Source organism: Dicentrarchus labrax, unplaced genomic scaffold (genome assembly GCF_905237075.1).
Source record: "Dicentrarchus labrax unplaced genomic scaffold, dlabrax2021, whole genome shotgun sequence".
NCBI lineage: Eukaryota > Metazoa > Chordata > Actinopteri > Moronidae > Dicentrarchus > Dicentrarchus labrax.
In genome coordinates this window covers 7,226,245-7,250,347 of record NW_026136720.1, presented here as the reverse complement: position 1 = coordinate 7,250,347, position 24,103 = coordinate 7,226,245, and the positions used below count along the sequence as shown (strand labels likewise).

The 24,103-nt window shown below is 41.2% G+C and overlaps 1 protein-coding gene across 13 annotated transcripts in view; it reads right to left on the bottom strand.

Moving 5' to 3' along the window:
- Window positions 1–9,774: 9,774 nt before the first annotated feature.
- osbpl5 (oxysterol binding protein-like 5) overlaps window positions 9,775–24,103 on the bottom strand; it is a 47,537-nt gene continuing 33,208 nt past the window's right edge. For all 13 annotated transcript variants that reach the window (XM_051381768.1, XM_051381765.1, XM_051381774.1 and 10 more), the window contains 19 exons: window positions 23,727–23,807; window positions 23,269–23,370; window positions 22,861–23,064; window positions 22,290–22,374; window positions 22,038–22,200; window positions 18,024–18,237; window positions 17,608–17,792; window positions 17,434–17,515; window positions 16,128–16,226; window positions 15,828–15,924; window positions 15,560–15,658; window positions 14,266–14,363; window positions 14,037–14,126; window positions 13,559–13,695; window positions 13,033–13,212; window positions 12,548–12,677; window positions 12,133–12,247; window positions 11,939–12,041; window positions 9,775–11,588 (listed from right to left, as the gene is read on the bottom strand). In XM_051381768.1, the coding sequence (XP_051237728.1) occupies window positions 11,453–11,588; window positions 11,939–12,041; window positions 12,133–12,247; window positions 12,548–12,677; window positions 13,033–13,212; window positions 13,559–13,695; window positions 14,037–14,126; window positions 14,266–14,363; window positions 15,560–15,658; window positions 15,828–15,924; window positions 16,128–16,226; window positions 17,434–17,515; window positions 17,608–17,792; window positions 18,024–18,237; window positions 22,038–22,200; window positions 22,290–22,374; window positions 22,861–23,064; window positions 23,269–23,370; window positions 23,727–23,807 (2,400 nt within the window). In that variant the 3' untranslated portion in view covers window positions 9,775–11,452. The remainder of the gene's footprint in view (window positions 11,589–11,938; window positions 12,042–12,132; window positions 12,248–12,547; window positions 12,678–13,032; window positions 13,213–13,558; window positions 13,696–14,036; window positions 14,127–14,265; window positions 14,364–15,559; window positions 15,659–15,827; window positions 15,925–16,127; window positions 16,227–17,433; window positions 17,516–17,607; window positions 17,793–18,023; window positions 18,238–22,037; window positions 22,201–22,289; window positions 22,375–22,860; window positions 23,065–23,268; window positions 23,371–23,726; window positions 23,808–24,103) is intronic.

The following is a 24,103-nucleotide window of genomic DNA, read 5'->3' as shown; positions in this document are numbered from 1 at the left end:
TTGCTACATCAGCTCCAGATAAGAAAATTAATTACAATAACATTAAATAAAAAATAGAATAGAAATAATATATAAGAAGAAATAGAAAAAATAGAAAAATTGTTGCACACCATATACAGCAATAGAAAATGCATTATGGTCTTTTATAACTGAATGTTACACCTGCATATTGATTTTTTGATGACTTAGAGGCAGCACAAGCTGAAAACACAATGCTGAAATTGTGTATTAGCAACAATAACCTATAGCTAGACCTTCAGAACATATGGAGCAACACTATCATTCATTCAGAGTCATGTTTCTGGCTTCTAAATGCATTTTAGATCTGTTTTTGATCTCCACCAACTCGAGAAATATTTGGCTTTTAGCAGCTAAACCACAATGTTCACTAGTTGCTAAGTTTGTGTCTGTTCAGTGCTTGGCAGGTAGGCTACAGTAAGATTTATGAGTAATCTTTTGCTGAACAGAGCTGCCTGATGCGTTTAAAAAGGATGATAACAGTGAGACAGTGAAGCTGTGGGCTGTAAAACCAAAACAATTAGCTGAAAGGCGGTAAGATAGTCGATAGAGCTGAGGGAGACTGCGTGATAATTCTCTGTGGGTCCATCACTATGAGCGGCCTCTTTCACATTACACTGAGGTATTTCAACCACTGTGGATATATCGATTTGAGCAGGTTTAAATTTTCTGCTTGATTTTTAACTTGTCCAGTGTCAATATCTGCATGTAGGAAATGTAGGGTGTGGCTATGGTTGCTAAGTGGATCCACAGCTGCAACAACTGTGGCTTCTTGATTATCAGATTAACATTAAGTACATCAACACTACATCATCCCACTGATTGTAATACATTGTAAAATCCAGCTGGTAATCACTGTATAATTTCCATGCTTCTCTTGCACAGTCCAAATAAAGACATTTCTATTTTGCTTTGTGGTTGAGTTTAATAGTTGAGCATCTTGTCGGCCTTTTTCACAGCAGACACTGTGGTGTGTCACAGCGGGAAAGGCACAGATGGAACTGGTTACCTTAATGATGGCTCAGATAAGTCAGCATGTTAAATATGAGGAAGCTTGAACTGGAACAGATCCATCACTTGTCATTATTATGCCTATGCTTGACAAGTCAAAATGTCTGCAGCGATAAACGTCTGTTACATATCTAAGAAGCTAAAATATAGATGGAATTTCTAATTAAAAGCTCAAACTTGTCAGTCACGCGACAGCTGCCTGGAGTTTATGTGACATTGCAGAGCTGTACGTAGCTGCTTTATAAATCCTCTATAGAAGAAGGACATGGGAAGACTGAAGCCTGAAATAAGAGGAAATCCTGTTTGTCATGGCTCAAGGGTCTTTCCCAAGAAGGAGGGGAACGCACAATGGCCCTCTCTGTCCACGCACTGCCCCGAGACTGAGCACAGTGGCAACCTTTTGCCAAATAGGCTACGGTTGTATTGGAGGTCAGCGTTAATAAAATTAGACAGCACACTTAAAATGCAGCACGAGTGCACTTCAACAATGTAAACACATAATTTACACAGACTACATGGACCTGTGGTATCTATACAAATCTGGGACCTCATCCGTAAAAAGGTTCCTTAACCTTTTTTATCCTTACAACACATTGTTGTAGAATTTAAATGCAAAAAGTAACAGCATTGAGATCCTGAGCAGTGGTGTTTATCGAAGCTTTTAACTTAGCATTAAGTTAAGAAAACCTACAACTTTTTTCTTCTTTCACAACTTAAAAACTGGTTTTAGTTTTGACTTGGGAGTAGAAATCTGTGCAAGGACCATTTGCAAAAGAGGTTTGAAAGGACTGTAAGTTACAAAATGTGACATTCTGCTCCCATGCAATGCACAGCGACTCCTTTTGTTCTCCACCCTGTTTTACAATTCACATTGAATACATCTGAAAACTGCACATGGACTGTGACCCAGGAGTTTCAATTTACAATACATACTCATTTCAAACCACAATGTATTTAAGTTTATTGGAAACCCTTTTCCTGTGAAAGCAGAGTTAATTTATTCTAATCTTTTGTGAATCAGTATGTATTTGAAAATGTAATTTTGCTCTTTGTGCCCCAGACAGGAAGAACAAATGATGTCATCTCCTATGGATGTCATCTATAATGAACACACTGTATACAGGCACCCAGCAGTATGGTAAAAACATACAGATCTCTTGGAACAATTGCTAAAACACCGGCGCAAATGTCTGGTTTGGTCCCCACGAGGTACACAGATGTGTGTTCACACCAGTTAAAGGTGGGGGTATGACCAGTGTGAGCTGTGGGAACAGGGGTTTGTGGTGTAGGTTTACACAACCCCCAAGGAAACATGAAGAAATGATTCCAGCAGGAGAGATGGAGGCCGGGATGTCAGGTTTATATGTGAAAGGTTAGAACATTAAATAGGAAAAACTGAGATTTCGTCAGATAAAAAATTCATTCCACATGCTGTTTAAATGAGGAATATTAGATTAGCTAGTGGCTGCACATGTATGCATGTCAAAACACACACACAACAGTCATCTACACACACACAAACACACACACACACACACACACACACACACACACACACACACACACACACACACACACAGAGGAGTCTTTCACAGTGGTTCGGTCCACACAAATCCCTGTTCTACTGAAACAGAATCTCTTTTCTTCAGTCAACGATCGGCGAGTGTGTGTGTGTGTGTGTGTGTGCGGCAGGCTGTGTGTCGGGTATCTGTGCCAGAGGACAAGGGGCAGGGGCTGGGGCAAGGATGGAGATGTTTGGAGGGCGTAGAGGACACGAAGGGTGTGTGGATTGTTGGGTAATGAGTCACTGGAGCCTCCTTCAAAGCCGGCTCTCCAACCTCAACACCCCCTCCAGACCCCGAGCAGGGAGGTCCACTGGAATCTGGGCCTATGGATGGAGGAGCTGAGTGGGCAGGCCACATACAGTGCGCGTACACATAGACAACACACGCATTTTAACACGCACACTTCTTGCCTCTTTAACTAGGGTCAGGATCTCGACGCAGAGGATGCGGCCCCTGCAACAAAGGCTTCTACTGTAGAGAATCTGAAGGGTGCATGTACAGTGTGTACTTGTCTGTACTTTGTGTAAGTGCAAATGCAATTTATTATCTTTCCATAGTGAGCTGGTATACACACTGTGAAACTGTGGCTTGTATGCCTGAACACAGAAATTCTGGTTAGTCAAGCAAGTCCCTCCAGGATTTAAGGCTTTTTTTTTTTTTTTAAGATTCTTGCAGCCTTAAATGTTTTTGATTTCACAGAAGAAAATTGGAAAAATAACTGATTTTTTTTTCCTTAAAAAAACTGAAGGCAACTTAAAATCGCTTTATTAGGACAGATGAAATGTATGATGTTTGCATCACACATGTCTGCATGGTCTGCGTCTTCACAACTAGAAAAAAAGAAAGTACATGTGGTGACATATGGATCAACATTTTGTGCAGGAAACTACAGTAATTGGTCAAATCTGCAGGAAAGTTGCAGTGATTGGACAAAATTGCAAGAATTCATGGAGATTGGTTGAATTTGTGTTAATTGTTGCAACATCGCAACTTCCCGGAGGGAGTGTTTATTTTAATAGATCGGTAGATAGACATGTTTATTAGTCCTTTTGAAAATGTATCATGTGCCATATGCTTTATTTGGCGCTGACAGGAGTGTGTTTGTTCGAAAAAAACAACAACAACCTGCTGGCAACAAACTCCCTGGTGTCACATACTGTGTTAATGCCGACAATGATCCTGGTAGCAAGTATGACGTCTGTATAGGATTTCAAACACACACACACCAGCTGTGACCTCATGTCACAGCTTTCACTCTCTCGTTTATTAGATCATGAGCAACTGTTTGACTCAAGGATGGAAATGAGAGAAGAGAAGAGAAGAGAAGAGAAGAGAATGAAAGCAAGCTAATCAGAGCACTGATCAAAACAATCTGACTTCTCTGACCTACAGTAACCAACCAGTGCTGAGAGGATAAAACAGTGAGACGCATACAGGAAGCTGACATCAGTCAACAGAAGCTTTTAACGTATGTAAGCAAGACATATCGAGGCACAGGATCATACACAAACATAATCTTGGCACTACACAAGATACACAACTATATTTAGATACCATACATCCTCATGCGGCTGCAGGATTGCACACATGCTGTATAAGTCAAAGGTCAGTCCTCTGGTGACACCGCAGTTCATAAATGTTTAAGAGAAGTGATAACAATGATAGATTCCCCTCTCTTCTCAGAGTAATATGCACTCTCTTTTTGTGTTTGTACAGGCAGGGCATGATGGCCTATTTTTTTTTCCAAGGAGATTTCAAGTTGTGGAGAGGTGTAGATGGGTGTGTAGCGATAAATCTCCTCTGAGAGAGTGTGTGTGCGTTTGTCTCATTAAACCGTGGGACGGGCTGAGTGCTCCGGGGACAAGACTCGACATGAGCTGCGGCTCTACATGGAAACCCAACAGGCGGGCAGTGCTGCTGCCATGGCAACTAATCAAAGCGTTACACTTACTGGTAATAACTGTATTTGAGAGTTTACGTAATTGCTGGTTAGTAGCGTTTTTTCTTACATTAGAACTTAGTGAGAGACGGTTCATTATCACACCTCACTGCTTTGACATTTTTAACCTCAACCGCAGATGGAAATGTTAACCTGCCTGGGAGGTAAGAGGAGAACATCCCCCCCGAAATCCTCCCGTCTGTGTTTTAACAGGTTATGTCTACCTGTCTGCACAAGAAGACCACCCCGCATCCTCGCAGTTACATCACAATGCTGTGGGTGGTTGGCACGGCAACAGACAGGAAGGGCATTACCACAGCAGCCCATACAAATCGGTACTCGCTTTACAGAAGTGTCCTTTTCAGGTGAAACGTAATGATTCAGCTCTTAAATCATCTAAGGCCATATTTAATGAGTCGATTTAGATGAAGTTTTGAGGGCAAGCCAAACAGTCGAGACAAGAGAAGAAGAAAATAAAGCAACTGTAAGGACTTAAAAAAAACCCTTATTAGAGGAATAAAAAGTTTAAAAGCAAAGGTATCTTGTTTCTTAAAGCTCTAAGTACAGTGGTGGAAGAAGTAGTCAGAATTATGAGTAAAAGTACCACACAGTAAAAATAAATACATTTATTACAAGTAGAAGTCCAACAAGTTTGAGACCTGACTTGGACAAATTCATCCATGATTCACATTTTGAACCAGGAAAATAATATGGTAAATGGACTGCGTTTACAGTAAGTCCCTCTCATTCACCAGTGTACACACATTCAGTGGCAGCGGAGCTATCATGCAATGTACAAATCTGTCTACCAGCAGGCATTTTTATTGCCACACGCCTGGCTTAAATATTTAAATATCTCGGCTTTGGTCTCAGTAAGCATTCAGTGCCCTTCAAGGGTTGTAGAACGAGTTTGTTAACATTGTTGTCAAGTTATGGAGACCTGAAACTTGCCCCAGAAACTTGCCCCAGAAAACTGCCCCAGAGCTGTCACCCCATGTACTGGAGCTGGGTCCTTGCTGCAGCAGCCTTTTGCTAGACGTCATCCCATCTCTTTCTCCCCCCTTTCCTGTCACTCTTCAGCTGTCACCATCGATTAAAGGCAATGAAAGCCCCCCAAAAACATAATAAATAAGTAAATAAATAATGCATAATATTGTTTTGTACATGTAAAAATATTAAATATCTGCAAGGTATCTAGTACATGAAACTGTCGAGAGTCAACAGTACAATAATTGCCTTTGAAATAGTGGAGTACAAATATAAAGTACAGTATAAAGACCATCACCACCACCATCGTCTTCTGATAGGGTTGAAAGCTCCAGCGAGAAAGAAAGTGGACCTTGAGTGGAGATTGAGCTGTCAAGTTTAACTTTAAGTTTAAGTTTAACACCAATATTTATTAAAAGTCCAGAAAGTGCTCAGAAAAATGGCAACTGGGAAAAAAATGTACCTGCTGCTAACGGAGAGCATGTGTTAGGGGCAAAACCTCAGGAACAAGCACGTAAGTGGGCCTTAAGTGGAGACTGTTCTGTCAAAAGTAGCATAAAAGAGAAATACTGAAGTACAGCAGCAGTACTTTAAGTGCAGTTGCTTACTTTAGTAAGCGGAGTTAAATTGACAGCATCCGATCTCTTGCAGCAGAGATAAAGAAATAGACACATGACACACATTAGCCTCAGGCTGCACCAGACTGCCAGACTCCCTCTCTCTGTTCTCTGTCTTATCCTCTGCTCTCTGAAAGGCAAGTCCAGACAAGTCCTCTGTCTCTGCCTCCCTCTTGCCTATTCGGGACGGGCCTGAACTGCAAGAGAGCGGCAACCCACAGAGCAAACATCCGACCTGACTCCTGCTGCCCTTCAGCCAAAACAAGCAGGACACGACACGCCTCGGTGCAGCTGGCCTCTCACTCACTTACCTGGGGAGAAAACACAGAGGAGAGGGTGTGGAGGCTATGGATCATAAGAGAGAGAAGAAAAAGACTATATATTTGTGTTGTATTATAATGTATTATATGTATTATATAACAAGTATGGCTCAATGAAAGGTGGAGGAATAAAAGCTAAAATAAAACAGCAACTCAAACTGATTTCTGAGAGGAAGAAACATGACAAGTATGCCATTTTTGAAAAAATAATCTTTTATATTACATAATATCATCAATTTCCTGTTAGCATAGCTTTAGGGGAATAGTGCAGCGTTTTGGGAAATACGTACATTCACTTTTTTGTGATGGAAATATTAATACCACTCTTGTGTCTCCACCAGGTCTGCATGTAAACAGCTAGCCTGGCACTAGGCCAGGCACAATAACTGGGGAGACTGAGAAACACTATAGAAGCCTCCACACACACACACACACACACACACACACACACACACAGTAACCTCCTGTAAAACTATAATGTGTAGTTTTGTGCAGATTACATAAATACAATATAACATGTTAATTACGGAGCTTTTAAAGGTGCTGGCAGGAAGAATTTGTTTTGTTTGTTGTTTTCTTCTTGTTCCTTCAGTGTGATGTTTGAGCTTCACTGTGCAGGATGATGTTTGTGCAGAGTTTGACACTAGAAGGAAGTTTTCACATTGATCTGATGAAAGTAGAAACTTTCTCTGTGCTCATTGAAAATCTGATTTTAAGGGGCGGGGCCTACGAGCATGATTTGTGACATCGCAAGTAGTTTGGAAGTCTGTTCTGGTCCAATATTCAACTTATACAAGTGTGATGTAGAAAGCCAACAGTGGACAAACACTGAGAATGGACTTTTTAGGGATTTTAATGTGGAAATTGTGGGAAAAAAATATCTGACACACATTATTGTTCCAAACAGACTATTTGTTTATATCTGGAGGGGATCTTTAAATTTTTAACAACTTTTTTCCAGGATATACGAGAGACATTTTGAGTGACGTTAGAGAAAAGAAACAAAGACTGAATAATGAATCAGGTGTCTGAGGTCATATTCCTGCACTTCCTTCTGAATCAGTGTTGTTCGAATGTTCCCCTCTGTGTGTGTGTTTGTTGATGCTGGCAGCGTGTGGGTATGTGACCAGAGAGCAGTTTACACCCCTCGCTTATCCAGTGCCAGGAGAAGTAAACACACACCAACACACACTGAGACAGACAAAGAGGGATCCAGAGCGGGGGAAACTGTTACAAACCGAGTCACACACTTTGAGAGGGACCTCCTTTGATGGAACACTTACTCCCTGGAAAATAAACACTCCTCGGGCCTAATTTGGACTGTTGCTCCTTCCGTCAGCCCCACACATACAGTCAGACAACACAATGGTCCAGTGTGCACCCACTCAAACATCCCGCTAACTGGAGAATAGAAACAAGCCATGGGGGAGGAGATTTACCCCTTGATCTTTACTCTGCTACCAATCTGCCCACTCTGCTGCTTGAGTCCCATTCCTCACCCTGTTCACCTCACAGGCTCCTCCTCTTCTGAGATGGTAAAAAATGTGGATTTACCGGTTTAGATGCATAGGTAGGTCTCCCATGACATAAGCAAATATCTGCCCCGCTTTAGTGTCTTTGAGCATGGACTCCAGATCTTCGTATAATGCTAAACCTGCACTCTGACCCTGTGGAGGTGGAGAAAAGGTCAGAGCAGAGTCAGGGCATACATGGAAGCCATTTGCATTTGCATTATGCATTTGCTTCCATGGCGACAAAACATACAGTACAGTGTGGCATCGCTGCAGGGCGCGTTAAATGACAAGATTATCGTTATAACCACTGGTATAATACTACTTCAGTGACAGAAGAGTTCAGCTCAGGTTGAGGCTCCAGGTAGCTACAGTGAGCGCTCAACCACAGACACATTCCACTTCCGCAGATTAATCTCTGTTTGGATAACCTGCCACTTCAATATGCCGGGAATTCACCTCATCACACTTCAAAGGCTTTCTCTGTAAACTGGATTGGAACGAGATTCCCCGCAGCCATCGTTCACATCGCATCACGTAGCAGCAAGAGGAAGTGACAGGTTGTCAAATTGTGACAATTCACTTTTGATTATATTTATCTTCTGTGCCAGCAGTATAAACTGTCTCAGTAAGTGGCTGGAAATAACCAGTTACTGTACTTGGCAACTTCTAATGTAATCTATGAGACTTTTTTTGTCAGCTTGTACTTCAAAGTGAAAGAAAGAAGAATAAATGTGGCTCACTTCCATAGTTGAGACAATTATAAATGCTGTCAGCTTCCCATTAAGCATCCAAACATATATACAGTGTGGTTAAGCCAGGAAGCAGAAATTAAACCAATAAACTTTTTTCTCTGTTAAGGGTTGCTTCTTGGTTTCTTCTTGTTCAAATAAAGGCTCAAAGGATAGAGGGTGTCATGCTTTACAGATTATAAAGCCCTTAGAGGGAAATTTGTGTTATTGGACAATATATTAAGATTTCTGAGCATTATTTGGTCATTTTTAACTTAGTCCATTTTGAATTGTGTAATTATTATGCTGCTCTTTTCTAAATAATAAAAAAAAAACTTTGAATACATTTTAAAGAAATAGGCTCAACTCTAAATTCACCAATGCAGTACTTCTACTTGAAACAGAGTTACCAAACACAGACATTGTATGTTTACAGTGCTTGAACATCAGTCACTCTAGAGGCCTCCTGCGTTGTGGGAGAGGCTCCTAAACACAATCCAGTTACCCTCACTGGGGCTTAAATCCGTGTGTGTGGCAAAGATGTTGATCCGTGTGGCGTCTACCAAGAGATTTTCACCTGCTCAGGTTCAACTCTCCGTGCTGGGAGAGGGCTCTGTAGTTACTGTGTCAACCACTCATCTCAATTCTCATGCAGTTTGCACAGAAATGTTGCCACCCACGATGTTAAGTCGTATGTGTCGGCTACTGAAAGGAATCTGTATTGTACTTATGGAAAGACTGACACCTGTGGTTGCCCTCTTGTTTAGTCTACTCTGACATTTTCTTTCCTTTGTGCCCAACACCTGGAAGATTTCTCAACTTGACTTCTGCTTATGGCTAGTTAAAGTAAAAGGGAAATCACTTAATAAATATGATATATTCTTTGGTTAACAGCACCAGTTTAGAGACTTTACTTTACCCACATCAACACCACCCTCTAGTGGAGAATACTTGACAACAGTGGGAATGATTTTCTTCTGTGATTAGTAGTAAGTGAAGTATTTCTTGTTGTTTTGAACCCCAGTGGATACAACCTTCTATTATAACAGACATTAATGAGAGTTAAAGGCAGTGACAGGGTTAAAAGGTTTTACTGTAGTGCTACAGTATGCAACAGGTATGAATGAAAACATTGGGCAACATCATGTTCTGTGTAGTTTCGTTCCATATGATAAAAACATCTGGCATGTAGAATCTCCACAACATGGCAGTAGAGTAGAAAACAGAAAAATAAGGAAACAAATAAACAAATCAAGGTGTAAATAAAAGCATTCAAAGAGTCGACTTCCTTCTTTGTGCTCGCTGAGTCTCTCCCATTGGGTAGATCAGTACTGGCAATGGAGACTGAAATGCAAGGGTTAAAAACCAGTAAAAGCCAAGATCACAGATCTGGCTTTTTATAGCACAACCATAATGGCTTACTCGCACACACGTGCTCCCTCACGCACACACACAAACACACATACACACACACACACACACACACATATATACAGAAAATGTGACAAACCCACACAACCCTGGGAGAGCGATTGTCACCCCTGGTCTCCGTCCTCCAAGCTGAATTAGATTAGGAAAGTCAAGGTTAATCACCCAATAAATACATTCTGAAATCTCTTTTTGAAACAAAGACACATCCAGACAAATATATACAAATTGATTAAAAGAAAAAAACAACAAAACAATTGATTAAGTGTTTACATCTTAAAACAGTCACTTGAACGTGGTGTGGACCAAGATGCACACACAAACCACTTCTATTAGGCCAAAGAATCTTTCTTGTTTTTCTTCCCCCCACTTGTTCCCTCTGTCCCTTCCTCTACACGCTGCCTCTCTATGTAACTGATTGTACACACTAGTGTCATGGTCTAGACCAAAGCAGTGCTATGCTATTATCCCTTCTGTTACAGCACTACAGGCACACAAATACAAAGACACTCTGTTTGGCTCTCTGCCCTGCCTCGTCCCCATTATCATTCCTTCCTACGTGTCACTACAAACACACACAGTGCTCCCTGTAAACAAGTACTCTTTGTCCTTTCGGATTATAAATACTGTTTTGGTAAAATCATCATCATTAAAAGATGAGACAGAGTGTATTTGAGCGTACATCAATACAAAACACACAGAATTGCACTGTTGGAAGATATTCCTTCGTTTTTATATGTTGTGTTTCTCTTCTTCTTTTTGGCTTTAGCGTTAAGGCCCAAAAATCTGGAGTGGAAGGGAAGTAGGAGAAGTCCAAGCGGTGATCTGCCTGCGCCCATAGGGCCTACTGTACTGTAGGTACGAACAACACACATACAGGCACACTAACAGATAGACGGTATTGCAGGGCAATATAAAAAGACACTAAGGAATGGTGAAACATCCTCTCTGTCATTTCTTTTTGTAAAATCATTCATCATACATTTTTATCTTTTTTATTCAAAATTCTTTTGTAGCCGTGCTTGTCTTTCATCCCTCCTTTCCTGTCCAAAGTGCGTGGGTGCCGGTGCTGTTTCAGTCTGGCTACACTAGGGGGTGCCGTTCCTCTCTGCAGATGACTGACAGGCGGTGGCTGTGGCTGTGTTTATTGCTATAATGTCTGTGCTCCTCCCTTCCTAGAGGAAACAAAAAGGGACAAAGTTGCCCTCCTAACACTGATCTGAGGTCTCTGCCCTGATCTGCTGATTAGTGTCTGTGCTTTTTTTGGAGGGCTCTGATGCCAGATCAGTGCCAGAGGAGGGAAACTCCTCCCCCGTGGAGCGTGCTCAGGTGAAGACGTAGTTGAGGAGGAGCTGTGAGAGGAGCAGAACGCAGAGGATGAGACAGTGACGGCCTGTTAACGACACGCCTTCGTCTGTCGCCCTCTGACGAGTCAGCTGACGACTGAGAGCCACCAGGTTCCTACAGGGAGAGAGAAGGGTCAGGGTGAACAAGTGTTTAACAATGCTGTGCATTAATCACAATAAAACATATAAACCAATGCAAAACAACCCTCTTACAAAAGAAACTGATATGAACTACTTAACAACATTTTTACAAATGTACCGAACCTCATTTAGTATTCATCCTTTTGTGGATAGGAATGATTCTAATGCTGTTTTTGAATAAAATGTAAAAAAGTCTTCCGCTATCCTAAACTTATACATGTTTACATGTTTAAGTGACAACATATTCAAGGTCCATGTGAAGACATTATACAAACCCAATTCCCTCTACAAATATGTGTGTGTGCAAATGTGTGTTATTTTCACCTCTGGATGTCCTGCTGTGTCTTCTGTATTGATGTGATGGAGGCCTCCATCATGGCAATGTCCTTCACCTCTTTATTGCACCGTGCACACTGGTTGGAGAACCCTAGGCACATGGCAGATGAGAGCATTAAAATTAGGATTTTGTTATTATTTGTGTGTGTGTGTGTGTGTGTGTGTGTGTGTGCGTGCCTCACCTTCATTGTCCGAGGACTCGTGTGTGGGTTCTGGTGTGGTGCTGCTGCTCTCAGTGTTCTGGCTGCAGCTGGAAGGCTGGCTGCTGGCCTTCCTGCGTTTCCCATTCAACTCAGCCTGAGAGGAGGCAGAGGAGTCTCACTATAAGTTATTCAAACTTCACTGCAGACAAATTGCCTGTGAGCTGCTGGCTGATGCAACAGTCGAATAAAGAAAGGTTTTAGCTGTCTGGGCATCACTGCAGCGGATAACAAGTAAGAAAGAAAGGTGCTGATCATGCCTGTCAGTGATTTCGGAGCACTAAAACATCAGGTGCAGTCAGGCTTGACGAGAAGCAGTGCAGCTTGTGGTCAAATGTCAATGACACATCCATCAATAATATACCAATATAGCTCTACTGTGATTGATCTGGCTAACCTTTTGTTGGCTGGCCCAGCTGTGGCTGTAGGAGAGTCCGTTGTGTTGCCTCTGGCTTTTCTCGTGCGTCTGAATCACTCCGTCCTTCTCAAACTGAACCAGACAGCGCTCGGGGTCCCACGGCTGTGTGCTGCAAAACAGGACAATATATTCAGCTAGGGATGCCATGTTGTTTGTTTGTTTGTTTATGGCTTATTTGGTAGGGATGGATACAGTAAACATAGACAGGCTGAGAACAGTTATCTGATGCATAGTGTTTATAGCGTGTGTTAATTTGCAACACGTCCCTAGAAGGGCTTTTATGACAAGAAGAGGTTAAAACCGAAAGGCAAAAAAACAACCAAAGAGTATATAGAATAAATCTGAACAGGTCATTATTTCCATGTTTTCCCTCTCCTTCCTCTACAGCTCAATCCTTGTTACACTGACAACAACGTGTACCATTTCCTGTGTTTTATGTGTTCGGTGTGAGAGTGTGTTCATACTCCATGTGCCTGTAGGTCCACTCCGAGGTGACGGGGTCCTGATGGAAAAGTCGTGAGGTCCAGGCTTTGTCTCCTCTCTCCCTGGACTCTCTCCGCTGAGCTTCCTCCAGCACAAACTTCTCCTGGGTGGCCCGCAGCTGGTCCCGATCCATGATGGCACTGGTCACATGCTGCCACAGTCTGTCCGGAGAACATTATAATTAAATGAGCATGAGGCAGACATATTGTACGTGTGTTATTGAAGTCAGCAGGGTTAGGATTAGAGAGCTCTCTCACAGCAGACATTTCATCAAGCACAGTTGTAGCTAACGACATCAATAATGGGTGCATTTCATTTAGGTGTCAGTCCCAGAGCCCTGGTATGTTTGCTCACATACTGACAAACCTAAATGGATGACATTAATGTTTTTACTTACAACTGTATTTTACCTGCAAAATGTATGCTGTAAGAAAGATCTTTAATCCTGTTTACTTTGAATGAACACAGTGATTGACATATGAATTAAGTTAAGCACATCTGTTTTACCTTTCAGACTCAAACTCTCCCTGCTGGTCTATTTGGACCACTTGTCTCTTGAGGCGGCTGCTGCGAATGTCTGGGCTCGGGTTCCACAACGTCTCCTGCTGTCCCGAATGTTTCTCGTGAATGAACACCTCACTGTCCTGAACACAACAGAAAGGCAACAAAATGTTCAGTCCCATCGATCAAAGCCAATTCATCATACAGACCTCTCAATTACCTTATCTCCTTCCTGGTGAGGTAACTCTGGTAAGTATTTATACTTTTTACCAACTATTTCCAGAGACACTTCAGCCCACTATGGGACCCCTCTAAATAGGTTCCTCTTCTTGCTGGTCCTGAACCTCTAATGACCAAATTCTGCCTCTAATTACTAAAGAAAATGACTGAATACTGAGTTGAAGTGGCAGAGAGGGATGCCAAGGGATGAACTTAAGAGGAAGATTGAGGCAACAGGCAGAGACAGAGGGATAAAAGCTCTCACCCAGTGTCCATCAACGGTGGCCAGCAGCTCGTCTCCCACAGAGATCTTCCCGCTGATCTGATTTACAGAGCATGCGCCTCCAAGGAAAGGCTGCAGTGAACAAAGTGTAACACTTTTACTAAAACTGCTGACACCTCAGAATGAAAAGTATTAATTGCTGACTAGTCAAGCAATGTAAAATAACTAGTCAACGTACATTTACAAACATTACTAATGTGTAAAAATATACCTTGAGTTTGAACTCCAGCTCTGTGAAACATTTGGTTTTCTCACACTCAATGGTAACCTTCCCACCCAGCTCTAGTGTCATAGTGCCGTACAGGATACCTACAGGAGGCACAGGCACAGTATTACAGCATCAGATCAACAGCAAATCAATGACCAGAATGTAGACGAGAAGAACAATAAAATCCTGCAGAAAATCCAGTGATAAATCAGACCATTCCCCGTGTTCATGTACGGCCAGGAATATAATTTATGATCTAGGCACTCTTAGTGAGCGCATTCCTTGACTGGACTGTGAGACAAGATAAAGACGATAATTTACAACATGCCCTTGTACACTCGGAGAATAAAAAGAAATTCGACCTGACTTAAGGTCCACCCATCATCCATCTCTAATTTTTGGCCGACTGCCACGTGAGATTTCATGTTCAGAGCAGAGTGCTATTTGATTTACAGTAGCTTAGACATATTGGCTACTACAGACGGCTGCTAAAGTTACAGCCAACAAATGATTTGTCACAGTAGACAGATTCATTGTATCCATGGTAGATGGGTTTGTGTGTTAACCTAGAGCAGTGGTTGTTAAACTGAGGAGCTTGGCAACAAATAGCCAAGGTCAGTTGGGTGAGGCAGGAACAACGAAATATGCATGTTCAGTTGATGTGTAAGAACTTGAATTGTTCCATTAGCGGAGTATTCTTGTGAATTCCACCTATTAAACTGAGCTCCGCTTTTAAAATCCTAAATTGTTGAGAATTTCACAGGAGTCCACAATGAACGTCATGCATTCATTCATTCACTCACTCACAATATCCTATCTGCACCCTAGACACCGTCGGGTGGCTTGGACAACTGAAGATCATCCAATCCAGTCCTTTCTGTAATATATAGTGTAGTTCACGTCTGTCACAGTGTGTGTTCTTGTTTTTATTTACAACATCATCCATACAATGGATTGGTATAATCTACAATACTATTCTAACCATGTATTTAACTAGCAAATGGATCCAACAGTATTTAAGGGGACAGTGATGGTGACTTTTCAACCTTTAATTAACAAAATTTAACTGCTATTATCATAACAGCATTAAGCTAAAATTACCTTTTATCTCCTCATAGAGTGTTTAAACAACATATGGTAGTAAACAATAGTCTACACAATAGTTTTTTTTACCAAAGAGATGATGCAGTATTAAGCAGATTATGGAAACCCACTGCCAATGTTAACATGGCAACAAGGACATGGACAGATTAATTAGTGGTGATGGTCATTAGCATTTACTGTAGATCTATGTTACCTTTGCAGTGAGCGTAGGGCATGGTGATGACATACTCCTCACCCCTGCTCATAAACAGCAGCCTGGCTTTGCCATCCAGAATAGCTGACAGAGAGTTACCTACAACAGAAAGGGACAGGGTTCAATTTTCCTTGTACTGAAAGCAAGAGTGAGAATCTCCACATGCATGGACAAAGGGATCAAAATGGGGACTGACTTTATATATGTGTGTGTGTGTGTGTGTGTGTGTGTATTGGTGTATGCTGATTACACATTGTATGCTGTGTACCATAGAACTTGGACTTGGCCAGGATGCTCCCACTGATAGAAAAACCATCCTTCCTATTGCAGACATAAAAGGCAGAGATGGGCGGATGGTGGGACACCTGGCAGAGGAAAGAGAGAGAGACATTTGAGCAGGTGAGAGAGAAAAAGAGGTGTCAGATACCCTCTGGCACATATTCATTTTACACTTGCTGAATTTCACAGGTGTGTGCCCTGCTTGTTTGCCAAATTGTGCAAAATATCTCACACAAGGGATGAATCGTGTCCAATCATGCATTCACACATTTTATCAGTCTGCTTTAACCTGTTCAGCTATGTAGAAAGTGCAGCTGTTGGTTTGAGGATGAAGCCAGCAGCAGCGAAATGTTTCCCCCAGGATTGGGTTGTAAGGCTTCTTCAGACCCTGGAATGTGCAAACACATACAACAGTGTTAGTATGATCTTCATCTAGTATCGTCAACTAGCATCATCTTCTAACACAAACACATTTTATCTCTTAAAGGACGAGTGTGTAAAAAACGTAGTGGTTTAACATGACGATAAAAGATAAAACGGCTCATTATAAAGTAACAAAAACAATTATTTTTATTTTCAGGTCATTATACACTAATGAAAACAAACCTATGAATGTTATATTCAATTTCTGCCAGCATTTCCTAATAAATGTTACACATTGAAGAAGTCGAATGTGGAAATAGTTTGATGCTCTTTAGTCACACTTGGGTAAGATTACAGTTTCTTAACACTTAACCAATAACTGGTGCTGAGGACCAAAGACATTGCAGATGATCACTAAGCCAAACTGGCCTCACCAATGAGATTTAAAAAGTCACCGATAATAAGCATCAGCATGGAGCACATTACCACTAATTCACAACACTGCAGACAGGCAGTCCTGGAGATGTTCTAATAATGATAGGTTAAAATGTTTCTTCCCATCCATCTCCAGTGCGTCTCCTCCTAGGTCAGCTAAAAAAAATGCTGAATAAGCCCAGTTTAATCTACAGGCATTATCTGCTGGCTCATGGTGGCTGTTTTGCAGCCACTGTTGAAATAAATTCCTAACGAGAGGAAACAAGTGGGAAGTGTCTCCTGACATTTTCTACTGCACAAACAGATCCAGGACATGGAGTCATTTGTCAAGCAGCCAGAAATACAGTGTCACAGAACGTCATGTCAGAGGATGGTGAACCCAAAAAAGAAAAGTCTGAAAAATGCTAACACTCGGAGAAAATCTTCCAGTTCTTGCAAAACAACTACTTCTAAGAGCCTGAAAGGAGTGTGTGTGAGAGACTGAAAAACACAGAGGAATGCTCACTAACAGAGCTTTTACTCAGCTGCAAGCTTTGGCAATCATAAAACGGCTGAATTCTCTGGTTACTGGTTATGTTTACTGTATTTAATGTAAAAATAGTCATTTATTTGAAACAGAAGTCTCTTGTTATTTTGTTTTTGCTGAGTATCTGTATGCTTTAACTTGCCCTTTGAAGAGATCTAAATACAGTATAGCTGTCTACATATCATTTATCTTTATCCAAAACAGGTGTTGTCCTTTATTTGTATACGATGATAACAATGAGCCATATGGTATAGTGGTAAACAAATCTCACCTTAGGCTTCTTGTAGAAGCCAGACAAGTACCATCTCAACACCTGCTTGATCCGACCATATGCACTCTCCTCCAGTGCAGCTCTGTGGCGGGAAATATGGTGAAATTAAGACATAATTATGACCAGAAGAGCATACAGATATAATACAGAGTATAGTGACTTTAAGTTACTGACTGTGATAGCAGATCCGCGTGGTAGTAATAGTCAGAAAGCTTGTCCAGGAAAGAGCGTGGCTCCAGGATGAAGGTGGGTAGCACCACCTTGGACAGGTCCATGCCTGGCCGTAACTGTTTCAGCAGGCCCCAAATCAGACCCTTGTTCTCCTCTGATACAGTCTCCACCTGGGACGCCTCCCCAACCTTAAGTAACACACACAGACACGAGAGCACATGAGCGAGGTTAGGAGAGCGTATGAGAGAGAATATAAGAAACTGGGATTTAAGAACACAATAGAATACTTTAAAACAGTGAAGATGTATTTACATTTTCTTGCTTCCGTTTTGAACATAAAACTGCTGTGAAGAAACTGTAATTCCAACAAAACAAGGTAGATCTCCCCACATTAATGCTGTGACAACTCAGCACCTCACCTCAGCCATTTCCTCTGTGCTCTGCTCTACATAGGCTGTGGCCTGTGGCCCAGAGGACAGCTCGTCTGATTGGTCCATGTCGCTTTCCTCTGTCAGCCTTCCACCAATCTCATTGGCAGTAGTGTCCCAGTCATCATGAGCCTCGCGCTCAGATTTGTCTGAAAACCCGTCATGCTCCATGTGGTGATTGCCCAGCAGCACAGTGTCATTTAACCTAACAGAGAAGTGAAACCCAAGGTTAGAACTATTTTAAGCAACCCTGATTTTTAAGCCTTTTATTTGCTACCGCATGTCCAGTCAAACATATTCTGAAAATGATGTCATAAATTACAGATGAAAAATAATCACAGGATTTAATTAGGTGCTTCCTCTCTTAAAATGTGTGTGCTGATCTTTTGATTTATGGCTGTATCTTAATAGATCTGAAGTGGTATCATATGTGGCTCACATAATGTCAGCAAGTCATTACACAGGGATAATCTAATTGAGTATGGAAGCTTGAGGAAGTTTTAATGACCACAATTAGGCTTTCAAGATGAGTAATGTCACATGACATTGCAAACATCTTAATTTTACTTCAGTACTGCCAAAGCTTTGATGATTGCCTCTTCAATTCAGGCAATCCAACACGGTGCAGACGACTGAGAAAAACAGACATGTACTGCGATGAACCCTCAAGGCTCTGAGTGGACTTTATAGACGTATTGAACATGTGATGTTCTATGGTATCCTCCTCCTGGCTCATGGCTATGATGAGTAAGCCCACTGCGTTAGAGACCATCCACCATACAATCCTGGCTGACCTGAAGGGTCTGGATGGGTTTAGTAAATCTGACACGTCTGGTTGCCAGGACAACCAGACTTCAGCACCTCATCATCCTTATCCTCCTTCATTTTCCACCTCTCATTCACGTGGTCTGAATGTGACTGGCTACAATCAGGGGACACAAACATGTTTGTATTGTATGCCTATACATGTAAGCGCACACACAGACACAGACACAGACATAGACATAGACACAGGCAGTCTGTATCTGTCTGATTTATCATTTTCCCAGTGTGGAATTTTCCAGTATTGGACACATCAAACCAAGACTTAAGCTCTGTCAGCCCTCTAACAACCAAAACAAAGTTGAAAAAAGGGAACAGAGAGAAGAAAGTCACGCATCAGCTTCTAAATGGCCAAAGAAAGGAGAGGCGAGAGTGCGAGAGGGGAAGAGAGAAGGGAGGGTGAAATTGATAATTAAAAAAGGAACACCGTGGCTCCAATCCCACAGCCATTTTACAAATCAGATAGTGGACGTTTGAGTGCTCTTGTGGGTGCACACGTCCAAAAGCATATTCAGTCACACTCAGAAGGACACACAAACAAACACACACAAAAATGAAAGCAGGTCTTAATCATATGCATGCTGAGGTTTTAAGTCAGATATTTCACAAATCCTCCACACAGACAAACATTACAACGGTGGAAGAAGCAGTGTGTCATATGCTTTCAAAACCACATTCAGTTAAGGGATTATGGTCACAGAAAACAAGCAAACTGCTTATTTGCCCAACAACAATGGAAGGGAGTTCAATTTTCAAAATGCCCGAGGGCTTGACAGACCAGAAGAGTCACATTCCTGCACAACCTGAGATTCACTAACCAAACAGCAATGTTACTTATTAACCCAAACACGCCCTGGAACACAGGCAGATTTCCTTACCTCACAGACATACAGCATACAGACAAACTCTTCCTCAGGAATCAAAACAGCATCGGTGATGTTACCAGTAAATCCAAACACAGGCACAGTCTGTCCTTATCTCCTCCCCTGTGTGTGCGTAAATATGTTTTCAATCAAGTGACTAAAAGGTGCAGTTTTGTTTCCCTGGCTCCAGCACGCCTGCTTCCTGAATGTGGACTTCCATATTTCTGTCTGTGTGCCAGTGTGTGTGTGTGTGTGTGTGTGTGTGTTTGTTTGCGGGCTGGCAACGGCTGTGTTGCTGCCGTCTCTTTATGGGCGGTGTATGGTTCACACTCTAGTCTATCTTCCTGCTCCTCTGTCAGTCATGTGATCGTACGGGCTGCTGTGATTGGTTGGGGAGAGGAGCAGGAGAGGAGGGGGAGCTGGTATGGATGGCCAGAGGGAGGGTTCAGCCATCAGGGAAGGGAAAGGGAGGAGGGGGGTGGGGAGGAAAGGGATGTCTAATGTAGGACGTAAACAGTAAACTGCAATGCTTTCAAGAGGAAAACAACGATAATGGATAAATAACAACATGTATAAAGAATGTAAAAAGACAAACTGAAATGCAGACAGAGGCTGTTAAATATTTATGAAATAATAATGCAATCACTGCAGATGCAAAACAGGGTGTGATTTCCCATAAAAAGAGCTGAGAGTGTGGCTGGTAGTTTTAGAGGTTTCTCTTGTTACACAACAGTTAATGGACTGCCAAACTGGAGCGCGTGCACACACAACACACACAAATTGTTTCCCCCTATAATTCCCATCACATTAATTTGGTTACATGTTCAGAGTTCAGAACAGTCACAGTCTGCAGCTGCTGAGAAACAACTACTTACTTCATTTTCCTCTTTAGTCTACTGTTTCACAATCTGTATTTTAATTTAAAACTCATGAAGCTGTATTCAATGTAAAATGTCGACACAATGTAAGATTTGATTTAATAAGGCTCTAAAACCCTCAGCAGTTTCTTTGACAACAAATTACTGTTTAGAAAACAGGACACACTCTAATAATCTCACTATAATAAATACTCTGTCAAGGGTCCCCTGCGAAGCAGATTTGTTACCAGTTTGACAAGGTGCTATTTTATATACTCAACAAAACAAAGGTGACTGCCAGAGGTTTACTGTGTCCAATATTCAAATGCAGAAAAACATCAAGCAAAACATCACACTATGCTCACACTGTTCCAGCACAGGAGAAACACGTCATACTGCTCATGTCATGTAATTATACACCACAATTCATCAATGAAAAATGACACACCACAAAAAACACAGCTACTTTCCCTTCAGGTCCTTGCTCCTGTCTCTATGCGTCACAGACATAATGTATATACATACAGGTATAGCATGGCATAGCATGAATGATACATATCACTAAGCTTCACTAATAAAACAAAATGAAATTGTGACAGACATATTTTTGCATAAGCACACTCAATTTAGATTCCATTTGCAGGGTAATTGATTTTCAAGGGTATATGATCTACAACAGGCAGAGTGGCCACAGTGGAGCACAAGCTCAGATACAGTCACAGTTGTGCCTTTGAGGTTATAAGGCTGAAAATGGCTTTTTGCTTTAGAGAATGTAGCTAAGTGCTGTTAAAACGTAATTTGATACAGTTTAGTTCGTCTGGGTCTAATGTACTTCTTTTTTCCAGTCCATTTATCAGGACTGTTTTGCATGTCAAGGTTTGAAAGGTTTCTAACTAACCTTCTATTCAATTCTATTCAATTGAGACATATAGTAGGCATATACTAACTGTATATATCTTTATTATTATTATCTTTTTTTCCTTCATGCCATCTTTCTATTGATATCTATTCCAGTATGCAGTTTTCAGATCAAATGTAAAAGTGGTAGCATACAATGTACACTGTTCATAGCATTACATTTAACGTTACATTTTCTGACACTGCATGAATAGAATGGTGCACCCTACCACACTAACACAGCTAACCTTGTCTTTTGCATTTAGGAATGAAAATCTTAGAGAGTCCATGTTTCTTTAGCTGTTCTTCTAAATTGATTGCTAGAAATCACAGAGACTGTATTTTAGTACCCTACCATCTGGGATCTTCTGACTACTGCATACATAAGACAGCATAAATGTGTTTGGTAGAAATGCCAACAGTCTTGTGCGTGAACTGGCAAGCGCAAGACAACTTGGAGTGTGATTACAGGAAGCATACATCATCCAATAACAACAACTAATAAATGTAAGATGGTGATAAATCAAATCTGAAAGGCTCTCAGTGTATGCAGCTGTATTGCTTACTGTAGCAGCTCTGTATCACTGAGGGCGGTAGACTGCAGCAGGTGGAGTATATGGGAGGACTCTGAAGACGTGCTGATATCTGCTTCTCTCCCTGCTTTGGCTGTCAGCTTATAGAGACTGGAGCAGCTGAGAGCCAGCTCCAAGGCATCCATCCAGCACCGACCTAGAGACGGACACATTTTAGAGATGGCAGGCAGTGCCTTCAGTGAATTTTGCTCGTAAAAATAATCAACAACCACACATAAACCTCACCGTCAGACTCAGATGCTGCTCTGAAGATCAGGTAGTTGCTAGGTAGAGGCTGTGTGATGGAGCCAACGTTCTCTCCTTTGGGACCCTGAGCATATGGATGAAACAGTGAGTCACACTGTATTCATGTTGTACCAACAGAAACAAATTGCTCTCTTAAGGGCTGTGAGCAGAATGGAGCACTGAAAAGGATAATTATCACTTAAAAATAAAAACTAAAGAAAACAGCACTGACAAAACTAAGCGTCAATACACGTTTAAACATTAGCTGAAATTAAATCAAATTAAAGATTGAACTAAAATTTGTTTTAATCTTGCAGTACAACTAAACATTTTTATTAAAAACTCCAGTCTTGACTTTTATCATTGTTTGTATAAGCATAAAATTGAATCAGACTTAATAAGTGGTCAATATTTATTATTAATAAAAGTATAAAATCACGCCGTTATTGAGTAAATCGTTTTATTTAGATCTTAGTTTCACTATGATCACTGAAGTCTTCCTTAGCATCTATTATTCATCTGTTATTACTGGGTTTATAAAAATGCCAGTGAGCTAACAAACATGTCTGACCTTGACGGCCCAGATGGATTTATCCAGTGGGTGGTAGAGCTTGAAGCAGAAGCCGTCCTTCTTGGAAGGTCTTTCGATCAGCTTGCATGCACTGAGCAGGATGGTGCCCACCCAGTGGTCCGTTTTGGGGGTCTTATAGATCAAAAGAACTCCAGGCTTTAGGGCACACCACAGCTTGGTCCAACTCTTTAAAGAGCCACGGATCTAAAGAAGGACAAAGGATGATGAGATGGGAGGGAATTTGGGTATTTTTTATGTTTTTCTTTTAGAATTACACATTAGAATAAACTACAATGGTGCAAATGACAAATGCTCAGATGAATATCTTGTTGTCAGTGTGACTGCAGTGATATCATTATTCTGGGTGTCACTGTAGCAGCACAGTCTAATATAGAAAAATTCCCACACCTTCAGCCAGTTGGACATGATGACAACACTGGGATCCTTTAGTGCGCTAAACAGTTCTTTAGCTGCCCGTTTCTTTTCTTGCCTGTAATTCTGCTTTTGGACCTGTGAAAAAAACACAGGAAACACGAATGAGTCATCACTTTTACTGGTCAGAGGACTGATCTGAGAGCACAAACACTAGGTGGAAGCAGAGTCAAACGTATGTTCGCAATCATGCCGTTACCTGTTGTCTTTGGTTATCATTCACATGATTTATTGTTTATAATTTAAAACATACAAAAGGCTGCACATCTAACACATAATTAAAAGACATTTCAAAAGGTTCCAAAACGGCTCGTCTATGTTTGGACTGACAGAGATACTAGGATGCTAAAATTATGTATTATTTATATGAATTATTTATGATATATCTAATTGCATAATAATGCTGAATACTGTCTCATGCAGGTGATGTGTACCTTGAGAGACTCCTTCCGAGCCAGCTTCTCTGTGGGGGAGGGACACTCCTTTTCAACACCATTGAACATCCTGGACTCAGACTGGAAGAGGAAGGGAGGCAGTCAGTGAGGATGAAGAGGAGGGAGATTTAAACTCAAGAAAAAAAAAAACACTGTTATAACTACTGTTACAACTTCTGTAGAGGGTTTAGTTTATAAAAATGAACCGACTGTAAAATATTAGCTTGTAAAAGTTTAAATTAGTCCAACATTTTGAAAGTACTAAAAAATTGTTCCATTTCTTATCAAATCTAGATTTATAATTTATTAACAATCATAACAGCATTTTAAATTAACTGTTAAATTCATATGTTAGAAAATAATAGTGCAGCCATATT